This window comes from Mauremys mutica, chromosome 2, assembly GCF_020497125.1.
Source record: "Mauremys mutica isolate MM-2020 ecotype Southern chromosome 2, ASM2049712v1, whole genome shotgun sequence".
Lineage (NCBI taxonomy): Eukaryota > Metazoa > Chordata > Testudines > Geoemydidae > Mauremys > Mauremys mutica.
The window spans coordinates 191,764,046-191,787,255 of NC_059073.1; the positions used below are offsets into that span (position 1 = coordinate 191,764,046).

A 23,210-nucleotide genomic window follows, 5' to 3' on the forward strand; every position below is an offset into this window, starting at 1 on the left:
TGTAACCAAGGAGTTTCTAGAACCCAGTCCTTTATCCAGATCATTCCTCCACAATCTCCCTTTAAGAAAGTAGTCCCCTCTAAACAAGATCTGTAACTGGAGAAAAATTAACAAGGGCTCCAAGCTGGCCAGGCCAGAGTGATCGTATGATGAGCATATGGAGCACTGTAGCTAATCTTTAGACTAGGACTTCTATGTAAGTGTTGTCCAGTTGTGGGACTATAAGACTATAAGGCAAGTTCAGTAGTGAGCACACAGGAGTGGAAGCCAGGGCCACTGAGATTTATAAGGCGGGGGGAAGTGAGCAGGGGGGGGGGGTAAGGACCCATACACATTCCCTTTGCAGCATCTCTGCAACTCCACTACCAGTAGGAGAAGGACAAGCAGAGACTATGTGACTGGTACTCCCTGCCTGTGTAGGCGGCAGGGCTCGGGAAGAGCTCTAGCTCCACGTTCAGTGTGCCAGCTTGGACAGCTGAGCCCAGACAAGATGTTGCAATCTGCTAGTCATAGAGCCAGAAGCAGATATTTTCTGCATCACCGCCACCCTTCCCTCAAGGAGCAACAATGGAATCATGCCTCGCTGAGACACAATTCCTTTCCTGGAAGATCACCGAAATTAATTTTAATGAGTCATTGGTGTGTGATAGATCTAGAAAGCAGTCTCACACGCACGATATAAGAATAATAGCAGGGTGCAGACAACTTGGAACATTAACTCTAATGGTAGTCAACAATTCAACTACAAGGAAAGACAAAAGGTATTCGTCCCTGGTTGTATTCAAAAGCTTAAGGATTTTATCATAAAACACCATAACACCAAGTTCACAAAATAAAAGTATATAACTATAAATTTGCAACCTTGTATCTAATAATGTATTTAATTCTGAACATTTAATAAACTTCCAATATATATGACCTGTCTGAGACAGGGGAGTCATATTTATTGTTGTTATATGCAAGAATACAAAATAACTTGAATTGCTTGTCACTTGTCTCCATAATCATTTCTGTGTAATAAAACCTTTCATCAATCATCAGGATTGCAATGTCAGCTAGCTGAAATGCCAGTTAATAGATCAACATTTCTATTTAAGAGGAAAAGGTTTAGAATGCATGGCAAACTCTGAATGTGAGTATGTATATACACAGAACTTGTGATTGATGTTTCTCTTACTTGAGTCTTCGGGAATGCTGTATTTTGCCATATCATCTTCCAAGAGCTCAGTGATCTTGGGCATGTCAATGAACATGTTGGTGTTGCTGAAGAAAGAGGATTCTTCTTTACAGACTGCCCTGATTAAAGACTGAAGGGATCCACCAATGGAACTTCTAGATTTCCCACCCTGTAGGAACTAGAACAACAATTACTAAGGAATGGAATTCCAATTACAACAGCTACCCTGAATGATCCAGTCATAACTTTCACAGCTGCGGTAGTATTTCAGATGTTCTTCCCCATTACTGCATCCAAGGAGGTCAACAAAATGACAGTTTTCAGATTGTCTACAAGAATGGATGCATGTTGTGCTCTCTTCTGTTCTCATGTCCACCTTTGTCAGGGAAAGATATCACCACTTTAATGGCCAGAATACTCTGTGAAAGATGGCAGTATAACATACTACTTTAACCTTTCAAAAATGTCATATTTTCATGGCTTGACTGGGCAGAAAAAGAATGGAAATATCAGGACCATCAGATTGCAGACCTCTGGATTACCTTGGCATTTTTCATACACTCTGCTTCCCTCAACAAAAACAGAAGTGAGATTGAATGCATTACTCTACTGTCACACATTATAAAGATAGCAACAACAACAAAAATAAGAATCTTTTTACATGAAGCGAATGTCTGCCGTGAAAACAGGCCTGCTACAAAGAAACAGTTGTACTTTGTTCAAAATATTAAAATGCAGTTGTACTTTGAAAAATGATTGTATAAAATGGTATGTTCTTATTAGATCTGCTCCTGGTGTATATGTATAATGGATATTTTGAATCAAATCATCTCTCTTTCTTCAAGAAAGATAGATTTTTATTGTCATCAGTCCTGTAGAACAGATGCTGTTCTGGGAGACTGATCTGACTGCTTATGCACTTCAACTGTGTGGTTAACCAAGTTCCAATAGCAGCCCACCTGTGCAATTGCAGTTTTCAAACTATGTGCTCACAATTATGCAATTGGCTATATGGTTGCATAATTGGAACTGAGGACATAATTGGATGACAGTCGGGCTGCAAAGGTGTAACTAAAACAAGCATTTGGCCTGCCTGAAATTTATCACTATTGAAGATAGGTTCTTTCTGACATGGGTATCTGGATTTTCAGATCTCAGGTTGAGTTTGCAAGACTAGCAGTTGGGAAAAAAAATATTTAATCTGATAAACTGAACATGTTTAATATTGAAATCACTGGGACACAGTAAGTGTGAAACATGATTATATCATTTTTACAAAGTCAAACTTCAAAGCAGAACTTCACTTTAAGAATGTAATAGGTTATGGTCAGCTTGGAGGCTGTACCTTTCAAAACTTTTTAAATTAAATGTGTGAATCAACAAAGTGAAAAAAGCATGTTCACTCATCTACAGGAAGTATAATGAGTACTAGTTAAAAACTTACTACTCACTAGCTCTTATATAGCACTTTCATCCATAGAGCTCAAAAGAAGTTGCTGGCATGAACATTCGCTGAAAGAGAATTTTATGTATTGCAGAATAAACAAAGGCGAAGAATTAGGAATTCATATCATGACCCTCTGCATTGGAATCTTGTTTCTAAGCTCACCCAATCAGGGAACAGAAACATACTAACCATTTAATCACCTGAGGACCCAATCAAAATACTTTGCATTTAAAATCCTGAATGCTCAGAACAAACTGTTTGTGTGACATACAGAAATGATTCAGTGAATGATTTTAATCTGCAAATAAACTTGCAAAAATCATGATCAGTTCATCAACAAAAAAGCGATTTTTCTCAGATAAATTATCCATTACAAAATATTCCCCCAGTGCACTTTAGAACAGAAAGCAGCTCAGTATTACAATCACTATAGTAAAAATCCAGCAGGAAGGCAACGAAGGAGAAATGGAAAGTGTCTCAGGATATGCCCCAGGGTTATATCTGCCATTACCAGAGGCTACAAACTCGGCCAATGTGGATGAGCTGAGAAGTGAACAAAATAATCAAGGGTAAAAGGGCTTATGCTATAAAGTAGCAGAGCCTACAAAGCCTGAGAATGAATGGAAGATTAAGATAAATAACTTTTTTCCTGGTACATAAAGGAACAAAAGGTCAGTAATGTAGATAGAAGGGCCTTTGAGAAATCACATGGGTAATTTATTGACAAAAGAGGTAGACACTGAATTGCTAAAACAATTAAATGATTCTTTTTTTGCTGGGTGTTTAGAAGGAGGCTCGATGGCAGATACAGACATAAATTTCCCAGGGGAAACGTTTAAAAAAAAAACCTGCAAAATATAAAGATTGTGCTAGAACAAGTAATCAGGAAATTGGAAGATATGAAAAGACACAAAACTTCAGGGTGAGATGGGCTGCAGTCCGGGATGATATAAGCAGCAGCAAATGAGAGCGCAAAACTGTGATGAGGTGGCCCCCTCTTCTGTTGCATTCTTCTCTCTGCAGAGTCTTATCAAATAAGATTTTTCAAAGATTAACTATTGAATCGTCAACTTTGGGGGGGTAGGCCCAATAAATAATATTGTATTCACAGTTGAGAAGGCCTTGAACCTGCTGTAAATCAGATGAGTTGATGTGAAAAACGATAGGACCATATCCTCAGTTGATGTAAATCAGTTTAGTTCCATTTACTTCAATAGAGCTACAATGACTTATACCAGCTGAGGAGCCAGCCCAAAAAGAGTGGAAGGTCATCAGGTTAGATATATAGACAAATGCCTCATTGGAAAGCAGAGCATTAGAAGAACCAAACCTATAAAACAGCCAGGGAAGCTCCGAATAAAAGAAAAGCTTTAAAGAACAAACAGGCAGGCCTGTCTAAGTAACGTTTCAACTTTTTAACTTTGTCATACAAATTAGAGCCTTATGGGAAAAGCTCATACCACTACTGAAGTAAGTGGAGCAATGCTGATTTACATCAGCTAAGGATATTGTCCTCTAAGTGGGATTTGAGTTGACTATTATACTGTAATAACAAGCAGGCATGCATTACCTACCAGTGAGGCATTTTAAAAGTTTGCAATTTTAAGGCCAGGTGCTGTCATCTTTACTCTCAGTAACACCTTACTCCAGAAAGTAGTGCCACCAAAATTTATAAGACAACCTGTTGCAATAAGGTATTACTCAGTGGGAGAAAGGGTAGCAGAATCTGGTCCTTAGACAGGGGAGTCCCTTATTATGACGCATTATTTATTTTATAATAGCTCCAACATTGTACTAGCCATTGTACATATACATGGTCAGAGTCCTTGCCACAAAGAGCTTACTTCCTCACTCTGTTTAGAATGTATCATCATCCTCACCTTTCAGATAGGAAATTGAGGTAGAGAGGGATTCAAGGGTCATAGTCAAGGTCACAAAGAAAACACATGGCAGAGCTAAGAACTGAAACCAGTGGTCCTGAGTTGAGAGCCTTAACCACAAGACCCTCCTTCCTACCAAGGCGACAATTACTAGTCACTGGGTAAAATCAAGGACCCAACACTATGGATCTATCAACTGCCCATACAGTACATTTGGAGAAACAAGTTATGTGATTTACAATAGGTGAACATTTTCATTATAACGAAGTAGCAGATGGAGAAACTATGCAAGACCAGGGTTAAAGGAATGGCTTTTTAATTAAAAAATAAAATAAACATTAGTAGTGTGTGCCCCGTTATCTCCATGACACACAGAATAGATGCTATTATTAATAAACAGCCTGTTGCCATATCGGTTTAGGTTGTGATCTCAATTAGGTAACAAGAAGAGCTGGCAGTATTTAGATCACCAGGAAAATTTTGGGCTGTGACAGGAATGGATACTGGTGATGAAAGAGACCATCAAATGTACCAAGACCTGAGTACAACAGGCTCAACTCACCAATTATGCAATACCACCCAGCAGTCTATGGGATACATTATGATTTTGCCCAACATTCCTCCTCATTATTTAGTACCTGACCTTAATGAAGTCCTCTAAAAAAAAGTGATTATACTTGCATTATAAATACAGCTAATGGATGAAAGATCACACACATACCTGTTGAAATGCCGAGATGTCAAGCAGATCAACACTCTTGAATGCTTGGAGGAACATGGGAAGATTTTCAAGGACATGTTGGCCTTTTTTAAAAAGGGAGCTGATGCTAGTGACCACTTCCAACAAGGCATTCAGTAACTTGTTGACCTCAGAGGGTATCATGATCTTGAAGAAGAGAAAAGCATGAGACTCAATTAATATAAAATCCATCCTATTCATACAATATTGAGTTTATAAATTCCTCAGCCTCTCTCGCACTGCTTAAAAAAGCTCCAGCAAACACTTTTACCCCCAAATGCTCTCTCTGTGCCCTCACACTGGTTGTGGCAGGAATGGGTACTGATGATGAAAGAGACCACAGTCTCCTCATAATTTTCTAAGGACCCTGAACTTTGTATATTTCAATTTTAAACTTAAGGGATTCTAACAATAGAACACTTTTTGTAATTGTTGTATGTCTCCCTCGCCAACAGAATTTGGTCCAATAAAAAGACATTACCTTGCCCACCTTATCTCACTTTATTTAGACAGAACATGTTTCTGCTGTCTAGATACACAGCTCTGTCTCTCCTTTCCTACTCAAATGGCAGAACTCTCATTGACCTCAACGGGGCCAAGATTTCACAGTGAATTTATTACAGAAGTTTAACATTTAAAAAAAAATCACAACCTATTCACTTAGCTGAGATGCCAATTCAGTAGGTTTTAAAGTCCTGTTGAATTGCTATTTCCTAGTCTGCAGGTTCTTCCCCGTCCTCCCTTCACTTTCCTCATAATTATTGTCTCACAGCTAGAACACTCAGTTTTATATATTTCATCTCCTACTTGGATTTAAATCCAATTTGTCTTCTGCTTTTACCATCCAAGATCTTAGTATGTGTGTGAGGGGAATATGTTTGTATAGGTCACTCTGATGTTATGTTAATGCAAAATTGTTTTAATAAGGTTAGCTGTTCAAGGGAGACAATAAAAATTGTGTTTTTCCACTATTTTACATTCCCTATTTCCTTTCTCCACCCATATGTTACTAGTGCATTTTCTATTATGGAAATCTACTGTCTGTACGTTTATCAGCTTTTTGGATTTCATCCTCTTTTGCATATGTTCTTTAAATAACAAACATTCTGGAACATGTTTTATTCAATCAAAACAATTAGCCAATTAAGTCAGAAAAAGTCCCATAAACAAATGAGGAGTAGTTGATGGAAACAGTCAAGTGAACAATGCAGCTCTGTACTAGGAATTTATTAAAATCAACAAGGCTCAGTGAAAGAGCCATTAGGAGAGTCACTGTTTTGTTCAGTTTGGCCTATTTTTCAAGAAGCGATTCAAAGCTCCTCTCCTCATCTTAGTTATGTATATATTCAAGGAACACTTCAGTCTGGCGTTTTCAGGAGACTGGTCTGTTTATTACAAATCTGTTGTCATAGTCATCAGTTTAACTATACATGTGTGGCATCAGAAACAAGGACTTCTGGCTTCAAAAACAAATGTTTCTCTCATTTTGAGCTCAAGTAAATACCCTTCAACTAGCAGAAATAGGTTTGGCCTTTTCTCATTCTGGTGATCAGCTACCACAAAGGAGTAGAATGCACGCACACTAGCCACCACATATCCCCCCCAATATAGGATAATTTTGTTCATAACTGTGTCATCTCAAAACAATAAAACCAGACTTGTTCCTGGTTAACCACGCACAAAGGTAGTCACAGAGGCAACTCAGTTTCAGCAGCAAATGCTTGGTCCCCCTTCATAATGCAGAAAGCTGTGTACAATGGCAACACTATAATTTTCCAACCACATACAAGCCTCAAACTTCCTAACTTCATCAGTAATCCCCAAAGGCCCAGTCTACATGGGCAAAAATTTGCTTTTTTCAATTGAGTTATATTCATTCAGCTGAACCCATCTCCTCTTAACACCCATTAAAATCACATGAGCTGGTCCTGTGGTAGCCACTCAAATGATTTAGAAGTTTAAAATTCTGTTAACATGGACATTAAGAGGTAGGGAGTGGAATAAAGTTAAGCTAACTGATGTGATAAACACAGCAACCATGTGGACAGACCCAATGTGAGGAGTTTTCTGGACTTGCAGATTCTCTACTACAAGAAGAGAGACTTACAGGTTGAGATAATTTTATTCTTCTTTTGTACACAGGCAATGCATTAGTCAGGAAACAAACTAGTGGAAATTAGCAAGCAGCCTAGGAACCAGGGAAGGAGAGCGAGAAAGGAAAATGTTAAGAAAAGAGAAGGCAAGGAAGGAAGCCTGCGACCCAGACATTTTTGCCACATTCATTATCCCAGATCTCAGTCCACAAGCCAGATTGGAGTGAGGGGGAACAAAAAGATTCCAAGCCCAGAAGTCCCAGCCTTAAAGAGGCAGAGTGCCACAGTGAGCTGCCTCTGGGTTGTGGCATAGCTCTCAAAAGCAGCAAAAAAAGTATCCAGCTCAGTTTCCTCTGCAAGTGCAAGTAAACATTGTCACCCCACAGTCTGTCTCTGAACTAACATGATCCTTACACATGAGAACCATCTGTTGCAGATATTAGACCACAACCCATGCTATTCTGATCCTGAAAAGATGAGCTATTGTAACATCAAAGGCATATGGAGTAAACATTTTCAAAAGCACCCAAGTCATTTTGGGTATGTCTACACAAACCACAGCAGTGACCCTCCACACTCAGGTCAACTGACTCAGGCTCACACTGCTGTGCTAAAAACAGCTGTGCAGACAGCACTTTTCAGTTGCAGCTCAGATCCTGAAGCCCACCACCTTCCCTTGACTTCAGACCCCAAGTTCTAGCCTGAGCCACATCTACTCAACTATTTTTGGTGCACTAGCATGAGCCTCACAAGATGGAGTCTTGTCAACCCGAGCTCACAGGCTCACTGTGAGACATTCCCTTAGGAGCTTAAGTCCCATTGGAGCTTTGGAGCCTATGTCCCCATAAAACTTAGACTTCTAAGTGACTTAGGTGCTTTTGAAAATTTGGACCATGGTACAATCTTATTGCTCCCAGATGATTCTGGGTCCCATTGTCCTCAATCACAGAGTTTGGTGCGAAAAAGAATTTGATGTGTTCACTTATCTTTTTAGTCACAGTATTTGTACAGCACAAAAAGTTGTCCCAGTGCTGTTATGCATTGAAGGTGGTGGCTCTGTATTTGTGTAACCCACCCCAGAATGATTATATTCAGCCCATGCACATAGTTACTGTTACAAATTCCATAACATAGAGAACATTTTTACTTCTAAAACAGAGGCTTTGGAAAATATAAAGCTCCAAAGCCTAGCAAAGCCAATAAAATACTTACATGTGCACTGTGGCCTTAGATAAGTGACTTGGTAAAAGTAGTATCGGGGTTTACATATTTATTCTCTCTCAAACGATGCCACATGAGATTTGCTCAATTTACAAGTCAAAAGAGGACTAATTCTAACTTCCAGCACTACAGACTCAGCCAAAGATCTGAAAATTGAGTGTGTTTTTATAGCCTCCTAAAGGATCTCCAAAGTTTCTGTTATTAGCATTTAGCTGACAATTTTATTGGCGATTCAGGAGACAGAACATAATCAAACCACACTCCTGTGGCAGCTACAGCAATTGCTCACATAGAAGACTAATACTAGCAAAGGATTTATGCATTCTTAGCTTCATCCAATTACCAACAGGAGTTAGAACAGTCTGACCAGCCAGCTCTCCAAGAACCATCAGAACACAGTTTGGGAACTTCTATTTGTTAGTGCTAAACAAGCAAGCCTGAGCCACAAATCAGCTCCAATCTGTTGCCTGAACACTTTGTTAGATGGTGCAGTGCTAATTATAGAGCTGTCTTTTGAGTGAGATAAAGACCAAGTTCTGGATCCCTTGGGTATCTAACAGTTCCATGACATGTTTTGCAATAATTGGGGGTATTTGATCTGATATCTTGGCTAACCTCCAAGCAGGTAAACTTGCATATCCACACTAACTCCATAGTATCAATAGAACAAGCTGTTCTTTACCCCCATTCTTAAACTCTTATGAACCATGTCCAGGATTAGAATTTGGGGTTCCCTGATTTCCATTTCTGTGTTTAAACCCAAGCCCTTCATAAGGAGCCACAGAAGCAGAGTTGCCTATGAAACTAGGGAGAAAACCCAGCCTGAGATCTCAGTCCTACCACCCTCTTTTGCATTGGTGTGAAAAATGAGAGAAAAAACCATAGGGAGCTCCCTAAATCTTCCTTCCCCACTCCCACAAACAGCAGGGCAGGATCCATCCTCAGGGTCTGAATGAACTCCCATTGACTTCAGTGGAAATCTGGAGCAGGCCCTTAACATACAGGAGTACATCCTGCTGCAGATCTACTGGTTCCACAATGCTAAGTGAGGGTGCAGGAACTTCATGAAGGGCAGTGTTTGGGTTCTACTGGGATAAACATCTAGGACAACAAAATATATGGGGCAGAATTATGATCAGTAATTGGGTTACTTATCCATCTAGCTCCAAAAAGTTCAGGAAGTAAGTACTTGCTCCTTTTACCTTGTAAATGATATTACGCAAGTTCAGGTTCTGGGTAATCAGTACAATCACGGTATATAAGTCCAGCGCTGGGAGAGAACAAAGTTCCTTCACTGCCAGAGAAGTTTTGCCATTTTCAGGAAGTGTCAGCAAGAGACTAAGCATTTCCTTGTCACATCTTCCAGCTAAAGCTACTGCAAGTGCACTGTAGAGAAACTGTTGTAAAGTACATGGATTAAAAAGTATCCTGCCTGAAATGTATCAATTTTTTTATAAGAATACACTGTAAATATGTGTCTCATAACATAAATAACTGTACTTATAATAGCTGCCAATAGAACTAGAAGACAGAGTGACTTATTTGTTAACATGACATGCTTGCACTTTATACTACAGTATATGGGTGTTTAAACAGATAAAATGCATTTCTCAATACTATTTATTTTCATTTCTAAAGATATTCATCATTCAGTTAACAGGCACCATTCCTTGATCTGGGCAGGCACACTTACAACACTGAAAATTCATAGAAAAAATTCATAAATATATACTTTTTTGTGTGGAAGCACCTAAAAACCACAACAGGGACACAAAATTACTCAGGATCATTAAGTCCAAAGCTGACTATGAAGAGTTACAAAGGGATCTTACTAACCTGGGTGAGTGGGAGACAAAATGGCAGAGAAAATTCAATGTTGATAAGTTCAAAATAATGCACATTGGAAAAAATAATCCCAACTCTACACGCAAAATGAAAGGGTCTAAATTAGCTGGTACCACACATGAAAGATCTTGGAGTCATTTTGGTGAGTTCTCTGAAAACATCCACTCAATGTGCCCTGGCCATCAAGAAAGCTAACAGAATCTTGGGAATCATTAGGAAAGCAATAGATAATAAAACAGAAAATACCATACTGCTACTATATAAATCCATGGTTCGCACACACGTTGAATTCTGAATACAGTTCTAGTTGCCCCGTCTCAAAAAAAAAGATATATTAGAATTCAAAAAGGTGTGGAGAAAGACAATTAAAATAGTGAGGGGTATGGAACAGCTTCCATATGAAGAAAGATTAGAAAGATTGGGACTGTTCAACTTAGAAAAGAGATGACTAAGGGGGGAAATGATAGAGCTCTATAAAATCATGAATGGTATTAAGAAAGTGAATAGGGAAGTGTTATTTACCCCTTCATATATTACAAGAACTAGGAGTCACCTGATGAAATTAATAGGCAGCAAGTTTAAAACAAAGATAAGGAAGAGCTTCTTCATTCAGCACACAGTCAACCTGTGGAACTTGCTGCAATGGGATGTTGTGAAGGCTGGATTCGAAAGAGAATTGGATAAGTTCATGATTGGTCCATCAATGGCTATTAGCCAAGATGGTCAGGGACACAACCTCATACTCCGCACATCCCAAACCCTCCAACTGCCAGAAGCTGGAACTGGACCACTCCATAATTGCTCTGCTTTGTTCACTCTCTCTGAAGCATATGGCACTGGTCACTGTTGGAAAACAGGATACTGGGCTAGATGGGCCATTGGTCTGACTCAGTCTGACCATTATGTTTATTGAATGCATGTCTACACAGCACACTAAGCCTGGGTTTTGACTCAGGCTTGAGCCCAAGTCCTTCTTCCGCTCACACACAAATCTGTGACTCAGGTCAGCAAGCACTTAGGACTCAGGTCCTAGGATCCTGTTTGGGACAGGGGATTCAGAGTCCAAATGCCTCTGTGACTTGGGTCCAAGCCCTGTCATTTTGCAGTGCAGATGCAGCTCAGGCAGCAGACCTGAGTCATGCGGTCTGCATAGTGCAGAAAGGATGCATTAGGATGGCTGAGACCAAGGTCCAGCAACTGTAAACCCAGGTGGACACTCAAGCTTGGGCTTCAAAACAACAAGTGCACAAGCCCAGGACCCACAGACCTGGGTTTACGATTCAGTGTAGGTACACATAAAGACCGAGAGAGCTTACACAAATATTTAGAAAATACACATCATATGAACAGGCAAATACAGCAACATGAGGATAGGACAAGAAAACAATACAAACAAGTGCATTTCTTTAATTTAGTAGTGAATAGTACCATCCAGTAGTACAGAAGATGACTCATCCCTCCACAAATATAGATCAACCACAAATCCTGCCAGCCCAGACACATCTTCAAACCTCTCAGACACCCTTCTCCTCTAATGTAAAGGAGAAAAGATAGCTCTTGTAGTGAGTTCAGAGGAACAACAAATCCAGGGAAGTGAGAGACCGAGAAGTAACAGGAGTTCCAGGGTCAAGAGGCCTTTGCTGAACACAGAGCATGAAACTCCTTGTTCACAAGGAGGGAACTGTCCCTGGAGCATCTCTGTTGATTGTATCAATGGTAGTGTCACACAGAGACACTTGGAGGGAGGTGGTCCCTCAGTAATCAGATCCCAAAGTATAGCTGGTTGAAAAATCATTGATGAAAAATGCTGTTTTGTTGAAATTATAGTATATTGTGGGAAATGTGTCATTTCAACAAAAGTTTCAAGAGGAAAAGTCAAAATGGCTCATTTTGACTATTCTTTTAAATTTAGTTTATATTATATTAAAATGTTACTGTTAAAGATATTTTACTATTAAATATATAATATCTATAATTATATTTACTATTTCAATGTACTATACATGTAAAATAAATGGCAATTATTAACATTGACAAAGGAACAGAAGAACAGAAGCCATCTATAATTAAAGTTAAGCTTATTGTGTGAAAGAATTCAAACTGAGAACTGTCATTCTAGTAGTCAAGCTTTCTATGGACAAAACCTGCAGCTTCCTCTGATTGTGGAGCATCAGTGACATCCAGTGGCTGCTTGATTGATCTGATCAGTTTCAGTCAAGTACCAAAATACCAATTCATTTCCAACACACATACACACAGAGGAAAGGACACCTCTAGTTATCTTCCCCCTTTATGATTCAGGCTGGACAAAGGAGAGTTAATGCTACTCCAAGCTTCAGAGAGGGAATCGGTCACAGTCATGGGACACAGAGATAATGACATCAAAGCTCTTGGGGGAATAGCACATCAAGGGAGCACTTGAGGAGAGTAGCACATCAAGGGAGCACAAGAGAGTGATCTACTCTCCTCACTACAAACCTGAGAGCTATGGGGGGGGGGTGCAGTACAATTTCCCCATGGAGTTTATGGCTCTCCAGAATTTCCTGGTGATAAAAGGACAACTTTTTGTAGCTAAAAATGGGTGAAACTCCACTTAACCCAATGGAGCTGTGCCTATTTACAGATTTCAGAGTAGCAGAATTTGTCCCTGTCCTGTCCCCATCCCATCAAGTAAAAGTTGAAACTTTTTGCCCATTGTAGGAGAGAATAGGAAGTTAACTATCCAAGAAGGTGAAACCTTGAAGTTTCCAGAAGACTTTGCAGTGCCTCGGGGGTTTGGTTGCTAATATCACAGGGTTTTCTCATTGGGCTCTTAATGCTTTATTTTGAATTTCACAAACAAAAACTATCTTCCATATAAAAAATAGCAAATGAAAACATAGGAGGCCCACATACCTAACAAGTATTGTTCATTTCTACACCAGCTAAAAGAGGCTGGAAAGCATTTTTATAGGTCAACATGTTAATTTAGCATCCCACTTCTCGCCTCGTACCTTGGACTGTGAGAAATTGGCTTCCAAGAGGGTGTCAATAGTCTCTTCAGAAATGTTGACTAAAGAACGAAGTTCTCGTGCCAGCTCAGGAACATTCTGCACGCAGTCTTTGATTTTCACATCTGCAATGCAGGAAAACATGGATTGTTGATTTCCCACCACACTGCTTTAATTAGGGGTCACCAGGCAGCCCTCCATTTCCTCACAGATCTATGCTGAGGGGGCATGAAAGGGCAGAGTGCTGTTTCCAAGGCATTCTATTCTCTTTCCTACCAATCCTAAGGGATTGGAGGGATTCCTGATTCACAGGCAGAGAGGGGGGGCCGGAGGTTTACTGCATTGGAGCTTAAGCCATTCCCCACAACTGGTTTGGGAAGAAGGCACCTTAAATTACCAAAGGCAGTTTTCAATCACTTAATCCGGCTTCTCGCTCTGCAGTTTGGATCTCCCCTTTCAGAATGATTCCAAGAGCATGTGATCGGGGCAGCCCTTGGCAGCCTAGTTTACATAGAAACTATACTGACCTGGGCCCAGTGGCAACAGGTGGGTCACGGTGATAGTGAGGAGGAACAGACCCCAAATTATTCATAAGACACCAATACAATGTCACCTTGGTACTGTCCTGAAGCAGCATTCTTTTTACTTTGTTATGTTTTCTCTCGCACCTTGTGAACAAATGTACCATAGTGATCTCCAAAACAGCATTTTATGTTTGCTCCTGTAAAGAAACCACGTACTCACCATTTGGCAAACTGAAGTTACTGACAAAAGCTATTACTGGATTTCCTGACAAAGGTGCCTGTAGGTTTCCAGCCAACCTGAAACGACAACACTAGTTTTACAAGCAGCCATTTCCAACTAGTTCGCTTTACCACATGTTAAGCTTACTAAGTATAGGACTTATCATGGAGTACTGAAGTAACATTAATTAAGCAAAAGGTAAATTCTAAGGGCCAAATTAGTCCTGGTGCTTGTACACGTGAGCTGTTATAGATGGAGAGTGGGTCAGCGAGCCTTCCTACTATGCACACACACTGCCTGGGCAGAGATAATCACACTGCTTCCCATGGGTGAGTTATGAGAGGAAATGATTCATGAGATTCTACATTATTAAGTTGTCTGAAAATAAACCAGATGAAAAAGCACTGTTCTAGCAGTTTCTCACCTCCATGACTTTCAGTAAATGGACTAAAAAAATAGGCGGCATGAGTCAATGGTCCAGAGAGACAGCAGCTTATGGCCACAGACTCTTCTTAATGGCACTAATGGACTTATGTCTTTCAGGTACATTTTGAAAATGTGGTCTACTGGATGGAAACTGATAGTACAGTAAAGTACGTAATAAGTGTTACCCTTCTATAGGCAACCATTTTAAAGAATCTCCAAGGTTTCCAGTAAAATTTCATTTACCCTTTAGTTAACAACAATATTTGCTACTCTCTCAGGTGGCTGCATAGCAGTACTATATAAGGGACAGAAAGCAATCTAAGGGCTAGTCTACACTTACCAGCCGGGTCGACGCGGTGAGTTCGACTTCTCGGAGTTCGAACTATCGCGTCTAATCTGGACGCGATAGTTCGAGCTCCGGAAGCGCCGCGGTCGACTCCAGTACTCCACCACTGCAAAAGGCGGTGGCGGAGTCGACCTTGGAGCCGCGGACTTCGATTCCACGGCGTCTGGACGGGTGAGTAGTTCGAACTAGGGTACTTCGAATTCAGCTACGCTATTCACGTAGCTGAACTTGCGTACCCTAGTTCGACCCCCGCCCTTAGTGTAGACCTGCCCTAAGATGACTTAGTGCTCAATACTGTGAGGTGCCAAGCATGCCTGTGAGTTTTTGTGCACTCTCAACTTGAATTGACCTGAATATTTAGCATATTGCAAAAGATGCTCAGCACGTCATAGGATCAGGCCTTGGAAAACTGGGGTTAGTGAAGAACCCAAAAAATGTGGATGCTTATTTGAACTGTCTAGGATAGAGGTAAAAGAAAAGACAGTTAGGAGTCAAGTCAGTAATTATTGTTGCAGTATTGTTGATACCACTAATGACTACACAATAACTTTTTTTTTTGTTTGAAAACTTCCAGCATGTTTTGATAAACAGGGATTTTGATCATCATGGATCAGTGGTGCATATTGCTGTTCGGATATCTGACCAATCTCCAATTAACCAGGACCTTAGATTGTCAACCAAATATTAGGTGAGCAGAGGTTATACTGTAATTGTGCAAACTTTTTATGAATATGTATGAAACTATATCACTATGACTAACAAAAATAATGCACAGCAGAACAACATGGCAGTGAAAAGTAAAGGCTTTACATTTGCAGGTGTTTCTGGATGTTCTCTAAGGTGAGTTGACATTCACAGCTGCTGTAGGTGATATTTTCTAATGCACTCTGGAACCTCTCCAAGGTACTGGACATCTTTCTGTTTACATACAAAAGGTTCCCACAGTCCCCTTCATTGGAAACTGACCACATTGTTTCAATATCCTGCAAAAGATGGTATTCATAGTTAAATTTATGTGCTGTGTATTTATTTGCTTGAAAGAACAGGCCTAAACTGTTAAATGTTGTGTACTTTCTGATTAACTTTGTTTAAAAATAAACACAAATCAAAATGGGGATAGATAGCAATGATTTATTAAACACCTGCAGACATGTGCCCCCCCTTGCATCATGACGTTTGTACTGTTCTCTCTGTTTATCCTTTTATCTAACTATTCTCTGTCAAGCCAGGACATTTCTTTTTGGACTTTTGTACGTGTGCTTTGTGTAGGTGGGTGAATGATGTTATAGAGATGGAGAGAGAAAGAAAAATCAAGAGATACATGGTCTCTGAGCAAAATTCTGCTCTCAGAGTATGTCTACACCAGTGGTTCTCAAAGCCGGTCCTCCACTTGTTCAGGGAAAGCCCCTGGCGGGCCAATCGGCTCCTACTGGCTGCTGTTCACTGCTCCATGCCAATGGGGGCTGTGGGAAGGGCGGCCAGCACATCCCTCGGCCTGTGCCGCTTCCCGTGGGCCCCCATTGGCCTGGAGAGGTGAACCGCGGCCAGTGGGAGCCGTGATCAGCCGAACCTTTGGACGCAGCAGGTAAACAAACCAGCCCAGCCCACCAGGGTATTTCCCTAAACAAGCCGTGGACCGGCTTTGAGAACCACTGGTCTACACTATCTGCCGGATCGGTGGGCAGCGATCGATTCAGTGGGGATCGATTTATCGTGTCTAGTCTAGACCTGATTAATTGACCCCCAAGCCCTCTCCCGTCGACTCCTGTACTCCACCGCCGCGAGAGGAGCAGATGGAGTTGACGGGGGAGTGGCAGCAGTCGACTCACCACGGTGAAGACACAACAGTAAGTTGATCTAAGTATGTCAACTTCAGCTACGTTATTCATGTAGCTGAAGTTACGTAACTTAGATTGATTTCCCACCCACCCCCCGCCCCAGTGTAGGCCAGGGCTCAGATTTGCTAGATGGCTCTCAAAGCTGTCTACTCTCCTTACCTACTCAGAACTCCCACTTACATCAACAAGAGCTCTGAGTGCAAAATATCAGAGCAGAGAGCCAAAAGTGAGGAAAGGAGAACTTTCTAGTAAAAAGGTAAATTTAATATTTTGGTGGTCTCTGATGATTTGGTTCTCCTCTGGCTGAAGTCAATGGCAAAATTCTCATTGACTTCAGTGGAGCAAGACTGAGCACAGAACGGGGCTGTAAATGCTACATTGTTGGTCTTCTATTAAGACTTTTGCCAAACTTCAGAACTGTTGTAGATACACAGATCAATCCCTCTTGGTGAGAACAGTTAATATGTACTCTGGATATTATTTTAGCTCAGATGCTTCTGGTTGGGGGATTGATTTGTATTTTGTTTGAATTTTACCCTTGTCCTTGTAAATTTTTAGTGCTGTGAAAGCACCTGCAATACTGGAATATAAAGCAAGAAAAATACCAATTGCTGTTTGGTACCCAATGGCAATGAAGTAATTCTGTTTATGGCTTTCAACACTTGTCAGCATATATTATGTGATTCCCTCTGGGTATCACTATCCAGTGTGGCATAAAAACATCCCTTAAAAACTCTGATTATACACAAGCATAGTGATTGATTTTTCAGGTAGTAGGGAAAAAAAGAAGCAAAATAGTTATGGAGTAATTTTCCAGTGTGACATTTAAAGCATGACAAAAGGATGTTGGCAGGATTAGAACTCCATCACACCTGATACTGCTCATGAACCAAATTGATTCCTTCAATGGCAGAAAGGAGGAAATGCCTTGTTAGGCCATCCTTACAGCTTGTAAAAGCACAGAGAAGGTTGCTGATGAGAGTAGGGTTGTCTGTAAGAGAAAACACACAGGCTGAATCAGTGAAAAATATCACCCTAAACACGATTCCCTATCAGAAATGCCGATGGCATTGGGAAGGGTGAGGAGTGAGGAAAGACGTTATAAAAGTAAGGGCAGGAAACTCTTATGCGGTGCACAACTGCTAAGTATTATTTCGAGGTAAAGTCATCGCACAGGTTACATGGGAGAAAAGGGCATGTTACCCTTACACCAACTATATGGTGGTCCTACACCACTCTGAGCAATACCTGAGGATGATCAGGCCTGATGCAGAACCAGAGCAGGAGGACTTAGTGATGGTTTCATGACAGCAAGACGCAGAGCCTGTCAGGGGTTTTAAGTGTACTTAAGCCCTCCAGTGACTCCTCCAGCTCTGTCACATCTAATATAAGATGCTTGTCTTCACTTTTTCAAGGCCTTGAGAGAAGCTCCCTGTAAACATCTGTGAAGAGCTACCTTATTATCCTCCTTCAAATCCCTCCTCAAAACTCTCCTTTGCTGAGATGCTTACAAAAAACTTGACAAAAGGTTAGGCCGCTGGTGTGGTTAGGCCACTGCCATCATGCTGACCAATACTGTCTCAATGTTTACTTGTACTCCCCACATCTGTCTGTATCCACTTGGTGTCTCTTATCGCACATTTAGTCTATAAGTTCTTTGGTGCAGAGACCATCTTTTTGTTCTCTTTTTGTACAGCACCTAGCACAGTGAGGTCCTGATCCATGATTGGGGCTCCTGGATGTAATGATAATACAAATAAGTAACAATATTTTTAACTGAGCAGCTCTCTGGGACCTCCATCACCCTGTTTCCCTATGGTGAGACCTTAAAGATGCTGTATCCCCAGGGCAGCAGTAACTGCCCCACAACACAGCTGCAAGTGGAGAGAAGGGCCAGTATGTTGGATGATTTACAGCAGAGCGATAATCCTAGAGATCAATCATGAAAGAGGTCTCCCATCATTCCCTACCCGATCTCCTGAAGGGGCAATCTTTACGCAAATGGTCAGCCATCATATCCAGAGCAAACAGCTCCATTCTATTGCCTTCGGTAGGTTTGTACATGTGACAGTGAGGAGAGAATTTGGCCCTACAACTGCACTATGGTTAACAGAACAAAATCCAGCTGCCTCACAGAGCTGGACTGGCCCACCAGTTAACAGGAAAATAGAAAGACTAATAAAAATTCATTCCCGTCATTAAATCAGCAGACCTTATGCTGAATACATATCGGAGACAAATGGGAGGTCAATTCTATCCAGTCTCTTTTCAGAGCAGTTGTTTTAAATTCAGATTCATTCAAATTCAGCAGGGCAAATTTAGATGACTATTTGAGCTAGGCAACTCTGCAGAAAATGAGCATGTTTGATTACTTTTTGTGTGTCTTACATAGAGTTCTGTGTGGTTTCAGTTGACTCAGAAGACATAATGTAACCAAATACTACAAAGATCAGGACACACGAACAGGTGTCTAAATGTTAGACTCCTAAACCCCTATGTAAGCCCTAAATAAGTGACCTGATTTTCAAAGGTCAGTGGGCTCTTCTGGGTGCTCAGTACATCTGAAAACCAAACTTATTTAGGGGTGGCATTTTCAAAACCACTCAATGTTGGCTTAACTCTGATCTCATTGTAATTACTGAGAGTTTTACTCCATTAGGTGGCTGGAGCAGAGTTAGGTCAACTCTGACCGCTTCTGAAAATCCACCCTCACCCCAATCCAGGGAGCCTAAATATGGATTTAGGAACCTAACTTAAGGCATCCATTTGTGTGGCATTTGCTTATACTAGGCCTTCTGAGTCAAATTGTTGTCAGGTGCCTCTCAACTTCATTCTGAGGCTTGAGACCATCCAAGTGAACCTATCACTATTAAACATGAATGCCCTGAGCACAGTCTTAGCAACACAGCAACAACATGAATAATGAACCCATCTCGCTAATAGTTGTTATTACAGCAACCAACCTGAAAGGATTGTAAATACACTCAAAGCCATAATCTGCACCTTCTGTAGCAGTCTGGCATTAGCAGCGCTTAAATGCTTCTGGAAACCCTGGCACATCTCAGAGAATCTAAGGAAAAATAATAGGATACCATCACTTTTATGATGACAGAATCAGAGAATGGCTTCAATAAGGACTGCACATGCTATTACAGACATCAGCAAGCCTGATTCTCATTGCAATTACACAACACTAACCAGAATGATTTCAGTGGATTCACTCCTGATATACAACAAAGTGAACTAGATCAGAATCAGGCCAACGGGCAGTGGCACTCAACATTCTTACTAATATCTGAAGGTAAAGTCTTTAAATGCTAACTACTTTTCTTGTGTTTGCTATAGGTTGTTTCCCCTCACCCCCTTTCCTTCTTTTCATTTCTAAAACCATTCAATCTCAATATAAATCAGTCTGATTTTCAGAGATGCTGAGCACCTCCCTTTGACTTGACTGCAAGCAGTGTTCAGCACCTCTGAACAAAAATCAGACCTGGACAAGGATTTTAAAAATAAACCACCCTTTCAATATTTACCTTTGTTCTTTTAGTTGGCCTTGTCGCCAATACTCAGCCAAGTTAACCAACTGTCTGGCATACTTTTCATATGACGATAAAGGTTTGAAAATCAAGTCAAAGTCATGCATCATCCGTAGTATGCTGTTTTCCAACTGGGCCATGTCAGCTATACCAGAAGTTCCATTAGCAAAGAACCCCATAACTGTTTGGAGTAAGGCTCTTGTGGAATTCACTTGCTGATCAGCATTTAAATGCAGTAACTCTATCCAAGGATTAGTTCTATTTAATGAGTCCTCAATAATTGTTTCCCAGATGGACTGTTCCTTCTGCTGGTAGGTTATATTTTGGTTGATAAGGCTGGCAAAAAGTGACCACAGGTTGAAGCTTCCTTCAGAAACATTCTTCATTAACTTGAATGATTCCATAGTGACTTCTAAAACTTTAAGAAAGTCATCTTGGTTGTCTATATAAGTCAGCAGCAAATTTAAGTCATTTTCATTTAAGTGATCTTTCCAGAAAGCTCCCAGAAAGAGATCAGCTACAGCTCTGATAGAAGCTTTTATTCCTGTAATATTTCCTTTGCACAAATAAGTAATCATTTCCTGAATTCCCTCCCATTTTTCTTCATTTATTGGGTCATGAGTAAAATTTAGTCTAGAAGTTAAATGCATTTTGCTAATATAATCATTAATGGGTACAAAAAAATCAAGAAGATCTTCTATTAGACTCGCAGCATTATCAGATGAGTTTATGCTTGCACTGGTAACAATTGCAGTAAGTCTTTCCAATTCTGCAGAGTAATTCTGCACATTTGCTAAAAACTTAGCGATTTCACCTGCAATATCATTTAAATCATTGAGTTTGCTCAGATTTGTGACCAGTCTGGTTGATATGTTTGCCGTTCCAGAGCCACATGATCTGGAAAGCTTATCTCGAATAGACAAGTAGGTCAAATCAAGAAATTCTTTCCCCAAATCTGCCACTTGATGGTGGTTTGAATGCAGAACCTCTGCAGTCTCCGTTTCAGTTAAGTTTTCTATTGCATCATGAACAGCTCTTTGGAGGTCTGAATAGACCATCTCAATGCAGTCTAAATTTTCCGTAGCATTTGAGTTGATAGATGGTTCCAAAACGTTAGCTACCTTTTCTGAAGCTTTCTTGGACAAAGTAAAAAACTTAACAATGGCTTCTACTATTTTTGCTAGCTTTACAAATTCATTCCTTTCCCACAACGAGCACAAATCAACAGCAAGCTCTGGAAATGGGCTGCGAGTATAGTTAGCTCCACTGCTCCACAAGATGAGATCAAGTAATGTCTCTGTAGTTTCTATTATCTGCCTATTTTTCAAAGGAAACACCTTATCCACAGAGGCCAACAGTTCTGTTAAATTAGCAGGTAGCATTTCTCGAAAAGTAGGATAGCTAACTAGGAAATCCTTGAAATGGTTGTTAAAAAAATTCATGAGGTATCCCATTTCTGCAGAAGTTTTCCTCATAAGTTCTAGAGTTCTAGAAAGATCTCTAATCAGCTGGGCAAGATCCCCAGAATTACTTGTATTAAATAACACATGATTCACAAAAGTAAACAGTTCATAGTTACTTCTGCTGCCATTTTTTACAGAAAAATCTTTAAACAGCACATTAAACAAATCCTTCAAAAACTTCAATCCTTTTGCATTGTCAAAATGAAGTGTCCCATTTTCGGATATGGCTGCATCCTTAATTAAGTCATACATATTTTCTTTCAACCCATCAGCTTCTTCCTTTAGATTAACAGACTGATCCAAGTTTAGTAGAATTCCAATATCATCTTTGGCGAATATGCTGCAACAGAAATATTGTTGATTACGATGATGCAAATTATTGTTACTGTAAAACTATGTTAGGAAAATGTAGCAAAATGAGATATTACCACAAAAGAGAGAGATTACCAGTAAGCTATAATATGATTAATGTCTGGCTGTGGATTCTGGTCATCCAAAGGGACATTCTGGTTGGCCAATCAGGCCTTTTAGATGATGCCATAAAAGGCATCTCATCAATGGAAAAACCCTATGCCCAATATGTTATAAATTAGCATAGGAAATATAGAGGTTGTTGGGATAATAAAGAGAAGAACATGGAGACTAGGGGTTGGGGAAAGAAATCGGTGAAGTACTATTAATAAACTATTACCCAAAATTGTCTAGCCACTTTATGATATTGATTAGATATTGTGGACCTCATTCATAACTGATTTATTCCATCTTGACACTAATGTAACTTCATTTCAGTCAACAGACAGATTACCCTGACAAACTAAAGTCAGAGTTACATCTGCATAAAACTGGAGGAATTATTATTTAGGCCATTGTATTTTACTTCTATTATGATATTAGAGCAGAATCCATTTAACATTCTGTGTTATGCAAGAGGGTTGGGGGGAGAAACGCTTTCCACATTTTCAAATTCAATTTTTAATCACAACTTGAATTATTGATGCCAGAAACTATAAATTTGGATGATTATTCACTGAAGAAAAAAGCAATTCAAACTTGAGGAAAAAGTGGTGCAATAACTTTTAAGATACAAGCATTTAAAGTTGGAAAAAATCCAAAAGCACGTTGTATTTTTTAGTTGTTTGGTTGAGAAATCAAACACAAGAAATTCAAAGTTTAACTTTTCTACATTAATTTGGATATACTGAATACATGGAATTTTCTGTTCCTTTTTATGTTTTGGTGAATTCATGCTTTACTATATTACTCAGTTTTAGATGTTACAGTGTACATAATGAAATACAGAGGATGGGAAATGGATTTAAGTGTTGCCTTCACTTTTATTACCCATGTGCTCCATTTTCCAGTTTTAATAGTGCATTGATATCAGTTTTGGGATTAGTTTAATTTGTACAAAAATAATCCTCAAAACTTCAGTGATTCAATTATTCTGCACAAAATTCCATGAAAG

The 23,210-nt window shown here is 40.0% G+C and overlaps 1 protein-coding gene across 1 annotated transcript in view; it reads right to left on the bottom strand.

The window, feature by feature from the left end:
- ABCA13 (ATP binding cassette subfamily A member 13) overlaps positions 1 to 23,210 on the bottom strand; it is a 282,083-nt gene that overhangs the window by 187,846 nt on the left and 71,027 nt on the right. Inside the window, exons 18-26 of the mRNA XM_045007417.1 lie at positions 20,280 to 22,085; positions 19,710 to 19,816; positions 17,619 to 17,737; positions 15,719 to 15,891; positions 14,137 to 14,213; positions 13,396 to 13,517; positions 9,760 to 9,954; positions 5,226 to 5,390; positions 1,178 to 1,355 (exon numbers count right to left, since the gene is read on the bottom strand). Coding sequence (XP_044863352.1) covers positions 1,178 to 1,355; positions 5,226 to 5,390; positions 9,760 to 9,954; positions 13,396 to 13,517; positions 14,137 to 14,213; positions 15,719 to 15,891; positions 17,619 to 17,737; positions 19,710 to 19,816; positions 20,280 to 22,085 — 2,942 coding nt within the window. The remainder of the gene's footprint in view (positions 1 to 1,177; positions 1,356 to 5,225; positions 5,391 to 9,759; positions 9,955 to 13,395; positions 13,518 to 14,136; positions 14,214 to 15,718; positions 15,892 to 17,618; positions 17,738 to 19,709; positions 19,817 to 20,279; positions 22,086 to 23,210) is intronic.